This window comes from Lethenteron reissneri, chromosome 17, assembly GCF_015708825.2.
Source record: "Lethenteron reissneri isolate LAM-NWPU_2019-01 chromosome 17, ASM1570882v1, whole genome shotgun sequence".
Taxonomy (NCBI): Eukaryota; Metazoa; Chordata; class Hyperoartia; order Petromyzontiformes; family Petromyzontidae; genus Lethenteron; species Lethenteron reissneri.
Genome location: NC_083795.1, coordinates 10,475,431 through 10,480,839, shown reverse-complemented (window position 1 = coordinate 10,480,839; position 5,409 = coordinate 10,475,431). Strand labels below are relative to the sequence as shown.

Here is a 5,409-nt window from a genome sequence, read left to right as displayed (position 1 = left end):
TGACATTTCCTGCATTAACATTTTTTGAGAAAAATATTTCACAACTCAAGTATTTGTGGCAGCAGTCTGCCCCCTGCTGTTCATAATACCTCCTCGTCGCACAAATTCCGACAACACACGACAAATGGATTTAAGAAAAGAGCTCATCTTAATCATGTTAAAATGTGAATTAACGATTTGTGAAAGGGTAGGGGGGGGGGATTGAAGACTAGAAACACCGCATAACCATTGGGATGTTTATTTGCTTGGATTAAGACATGGCATCTACAAATATAGTTTCAACTGTAATTAACATGTTGTATTGTCGACATAACATGAACGGTTGTGATTACACATCTGGAGAGCACCCTAACACCTCTTTGCAATTCATACCATCTTCCTCTTCTCAAACTCCTGAAAAACACACACAAACAGCACAAACATTTACTACGCATTGTTTTGTCATGTCATCATTTTCAATGTCTATTTGCATCCGCATGTTTTTATTTGTGACATGAGCCTTTGCACGAATATTAAAATGCATGTTTGTATTTTATATACATCTGAAAATATCTCACCTTGTACATGGTGTTGCCAAGCTGTGCAGGAGACATGCTCACTGCAACACCGGCCGCCTGTAATGCAGCGATCTTCTCTTTCGCGCCACCCTTTCCGCCAGCAATGATGGCTCCAGCATGGCCCATGCGGCGACCAGGTGGGGCCGTCAAGCCAGCGATGAACGACACCACAGGCTTAGCATTGGCACCCTGTGATATCACGTTTCAGGAAGGAACAAAAATGTCCATTAATTTAATCATGTACACAATTTAAAAGTTTCAATGGATAAGTAAACACTTCCACTTAAAGGTGGTAATATAGTGTCATAAAATGTAAAAAATAATATTGCATGCGAGTGACCTGATAAATGGGAATAAAATGAACGAGCAATGGCTACTTCATATATCTGTCTCTCCAAACAAAACTAAAAATATAACTCAGCAGCCACACGGCCTTCTGAAAGTGCATAATTTCAGCAGCATTGATTAAAATAAGCAAACTCTGGACAGGTTTTGACACAGACTCACATCAAGAGTAAGGGTTGCTTGAATCAATATATGGAGACATTATTTGTTTATTTATTTTATGTATTCTCCCAAGTGATGCTTTTGCTTAGTTGGAGTTGTGATAAATGTGATGGTCTTTTCATGATTAAAAATGGAAAAGTACATTAAAATACAGTGATTGTGTTTTTATGTCAACATACTGTGTTGTGCTCTTTCAGATACTCTGCAGCATTCTCCTCTGCACTCCCACCAATTTCTCCAATCAAAATGATGCCTTCCGTCTTTGGATCGTTCAGAAATACTTCAAGGCAGTCAATGAAGTTTGTGCCATTAAATGGATCTCCACCAATTCCTACAGGATACAAAAACAATTTCAAATTGATGAATATAATTACATGATATGCCATTTTATGTTATTTCAAACAATACAACTATATACGAGCTTGTGATTATACTGTTTTCTAAAATGTATGTGAGCCACATTGACACTTACCCACACAGAGGGACTGTCCCAGTCCAACTTGAGTTGTCTGATGTACAGCTTCATAGGTCAATGTCCCTGATCTTGACACAATTCCTTCAAGAAATTAATTTGCAAAGTTAATTACATACTTTAACATATTTGACTACATATCTTAATTCACTGTCTTAAAACACATTAATCTGTCAATAACTAATGAAACGTATTTCAAATTAATATTCATGAGTGTTAACAATACTGTTCTTAAATAAAGCAAAGTATATGGTTGGGAAACTATGACTTACCTATCCTTCCCTTTTTATGTATATGTCCTGGCATGATACCAATCTTGCACTCCTCTGGCTGAAAATGTCAGTTAAAATTTGTGTCAATTGCATAAAATGCTATAACAATTGATTCAATACAATCTGCTTCCATAAAAAGTAAAAAAAAAGATAAATTTCCTTTATATTTGCTTTATTGTATCAATTTTAAACACAAAGGTTGAAAGGCCAGCTTACATTGATGACACCTGGACAGTTGGGTCCAATGAGGCGTGTCTTGTTCTGCCTCAGCAGGCGATGCTTAACCTTCACCATGTCCAGCTGCGGTATGCCTTCGGTGATGCACACCACCAGCGGGATCTCTGCATCAATTGCCTCATGGATGGCAGCCGCGGCAAATGGTGGTGGAACATAAATCACAGTTGCATTCGCCCCAGTCTTATCTTTGGCCTGGAAATGACAATATACATCACGATGCTTAATTGCACCATACAGCTTGAGATTTGTCACTAACTGCAATGCAATTTTTTTAAAAATAAAACTAAAGCCGTAGATTGAAAACAAATCTTACCTCTTGCACGCTGTTAAAGACAGGAAGCCCTAAGTGGGCTTTCCCCCCTTTTCCTGGTGAAACTCCTCCAACCATTTTCGCCCCATATTCCAAGGCCTGCTGGCTATGAAAGGTACCCTGCAAGATGACCAGTGTGACACATCACGTGTTAAAAGTCGAGGTATTGCTTATGTTGTACCAATAATGCCACCCTCACAAAAGCAATACTATACACCAGTGTACTTTTGTGAAAACAGAACTAAGTCGTTAAGAGCTCATAGATATTGTAAAACATACTTTTAAAAAAATCAAGTTGCCAGTTTTGTGCATAATAAACTCTTCTTTGCACTTAAATAAACTCAAGAAACATGTGGTCAACTGGGAGTGTGTCGGTCGGCCTGTACCTGTTTTCCAGTAAAACCTTGGCAAATGACCTTGGTGTCTTTGGTGATGTACAGGTTTGATCGGGTTGCTGTGTAGCAGTATCTCACTCCAGTCCGCTCAGCTGCAGGTGACATGCGGTACCAACTCGTAAAGAGGAATTTACACGGTCTGGCTCAAAACTTTCCAGTGCATGGTGAAATCTCACCTTGAATAACACTAAACCCTTACCTTAAAAGTGAACCACATAACACCTATGTTTTACTTAACAATATCACCAAATGGCATGTGCATTGGCAGAATATAAATGTACACTATTAAGGTTACACTCATTGCAGTGCTAATAAAAAAGCATGGCATAACATGTCACCACCACATTGATTAATATCTCAGTAGAGGCACACATCATACAATATGCACTGCTGGTGTGATGACTCAATTCTATTAAATGTCTCAGTAGAGGCATACATCAATAGTGTGCCTCTACTGAGAATAGTTACGAACCAATGCGAGGACAGTCACCTCCAAGTAAGCAATGCTAAATAATAAAACGTTTAAAATGTTTTGTTACTTGAAAATACATGTAAAATACAAAATTGGGCATACTACATACAACTAATGTTCTAGTCTTGTCAATAATATCAACAAAAGCCGTTCACCACTAAGTGGCGGTGACGTCACGATGTCGCTTGTGCCATGCTAGGTGCACTTTGAGGCCACGTGAAGTGTCGAAGGCCCGATGGCAGGTCACGGAACTAACCCATGTGCCATGGGTTGACTGAGATGACTGGCAGATGCATCAACTGTCAATTACATCACACCACCTTCAACATACAATTCACAACAGATGGTCAGCCTTGTTAACTTTAGAAACGTCGACTCGTGGCGTCTACACAGTGGTCGACCGTAGGACCACCGCTGTTGTCCATGTTGCATTTAAGCCCATACCAGAAAAGGCAACTTATTTAGCTCAGCAATTGAGTGGCAGGGCAAAGTCCACAGAAAAGGTTAACAGCCAACCCTGGCCTTTTCTACAATTAAACTGTGCAGGAGTTGTATTTATTCACTAAACACAAACATGAATAGGGTTCGACTAAATCGCACTAATCGCCACATAGATACCCTCCCAGCCACGGACACAGCACAATATTAGCAATGAAAGTTGGCACCACCGCATACCAAAAGGGTTCACACAACCATGGCAGCGCACACGAATCTACCGCTGTTGGAAATCAGAGACCCGAGGTCAATTATAATTGCGTCATTCGTAATAATTAGAAATGTCAATGTAACTTTGTCATTCAGCAAACGGTGTTGTAGCTGTAAAAATAATTACCGTATTCTCCCTAACTTGTGCCCGGTATCAAGTTATACAAATATCTCATACACAAACATACCGATTAGATTCACCCCCAAAACACACCGGATTATAAGACGGATCCCTCAGCTTTTGCTTTAAAGTACAGGGTAAAAGTGCGTCTTTTGTAACATGGACAATTAGGTAGTTAAAATAAACCACAAGCGTAAAAAACAGCAGAGGTGAATTAGGCTATTGCAAACAAAATAAGTAGCCAAGTCGGGGTTCGTCCAAAACAATCTGACGCGTTTTAATTTGACAATGGAAGAAGTTATTCTATCAGCATATTACAAACACGCCTACCGAATAATAAGACGCATTCCAACGTTGCTTTAAAGTACTTGCACGGGGGAATGTCAGTGCGCCATAATCTCGAGAATACGGTAACACATCGACACCAGCTTCCCCGCATTAGCACGTAGACTGCAGACATTTTAACTGCAACACAACGAAGCCATAACTCGACACAACACGACAGAGCAGCAGCAGCGCACATCATCATCCATCTCTTCTCATCATCATCATCAGCCTCCTCCACTTGGCTCCGTGCCGCCACGCAGAGGTCACCGCCCGTCCTCAGAGCCCCCGGGGGCAAGTCGTAGTAGCAGCAAACTTCAACAGGCGCAGTAGCAGTGGCGGCAAACGACGCTAATAACCGAGAGTGTGGTTGTGTTTGCAAAGAGAGAGAGACGCGAGCAGAGGCAAGAGACAGGGTGAGTTGATCGGTGTGAGACTCACAGAGCAGGCGGAACGCGAGGCGGACGCTGGACATGGCGACAACAGCTGAGCGGCGGCGACCACAATGCAGCGCGCGCGTCGCTCGGGTGCGCTAGACACGAGTCGGCCGTGACCCAGTGACCCCGCGCGTCAGCCAATCAGCGCGCGCCGTCTCTTAAAGAGGGTGGGGCGGAGAGGCGTTGTGTGTGGCAGTGAAGGAATTTGCCTGGGCGGGTGGGGGGGAGGTGGGGGTGGTCGAAGGGGGGGGGGGATGGGGGGGGGGTGAGGGGGGGTGAGGTGAGGGGAAGACGGGGGGGGGATGGGGTGTAGGGGAAGGCGGAGGATGGCGGGGGGGAAATGGGGTGGGGGGAAGGTGGGGGTGGTCGAAGGGGGGGGGATGAGGGGGGGTTGAGGGGGGGGTGAGGGGAAGGAGGAGGATGGCGGGGGGGGGGGGAAATGGGGTGGGGGGAAGGTGGGGGTGGTCGAAGGGGGGGGGGATGAGGGGGGGTTGAGGGGGGGGTGAGGGGAAGGAGGAGGATGGCGGGGGGGGGGGGGAAATGGGGTGGGAGTGGAGGGGGTAGTGGGGTGGGGGTGGAGGGGAAGAAGGGGTGGGGGCG

The 5,409-nt window shown here is 44.1% G+C and overlaps 1 protein-coding gene across 1 annotated transcript; it reads right to left on the bottom strand.

Annotated features, from left to right (window-relative positions):
• Nucleotides 1–222: 222 nt before the first annotated feature.
• SUCLG1 (succinate-CoA ligase GDP/ADP-forming subunit alpha) lies at nucleotides 223–4,972 on the bottom strand. Its single transcript, XM_061553124.1, has 9 exons — nucleotides 4,814–4,972; nucleotides 2,742–2,842; nucleotides 2,359–2,475; nucleotides 2,025–2,237; nucleotides 1,809–1,866; nucleotides 1,537–1,620; nucleotides 1,244–1,395; nucleotides 558–746; nucleotides 223–393 (listed from the first exon to the last, which is right to left on the bottom strand). The coding sequence occupies exons 1-9, from the start codon at nucleotides 4,845–4,847 to the stop codon at nucleotides 367–369; spliced, it is 975 nt and encodes a 324-aa protein (XP_061409108.1). The 5' UTR covers nucleotides 4,848–4,972; the 3' UTR covers nucleotides 223–366.
• Between the last annotated feature and the right edge of the window lie 437 nt (nucleotides 4,973–5,409).

What these genes read in the sequence shown, in the direction of transcription:
- SUCLG1 (XM_061553124.1), bottom strand. Translation starts at nt 4,847, where the DNA reads ATGTCCAGCGTCCGCCTCGCGTTCCGCCTGCTCT. An exon ending in TCTTTAACAGCGTGCAAGAG is followed by an intron (nt 2,238 to 2,358) that starts GTAAGATTTGTT and finishes TGTCATTTCCAG; the next exon opens with GCCAAAGATAAGACTGGGGC. An exon ending in ACTGTCCAGGTGTCATCAAT is followed by an intron (nt 1,867 to 2,024) that starts GTAAGCTGGCCT and finishes TGACATTTTCAG; the next exon opens with CCAGAGGAGTGCAAGATTGG.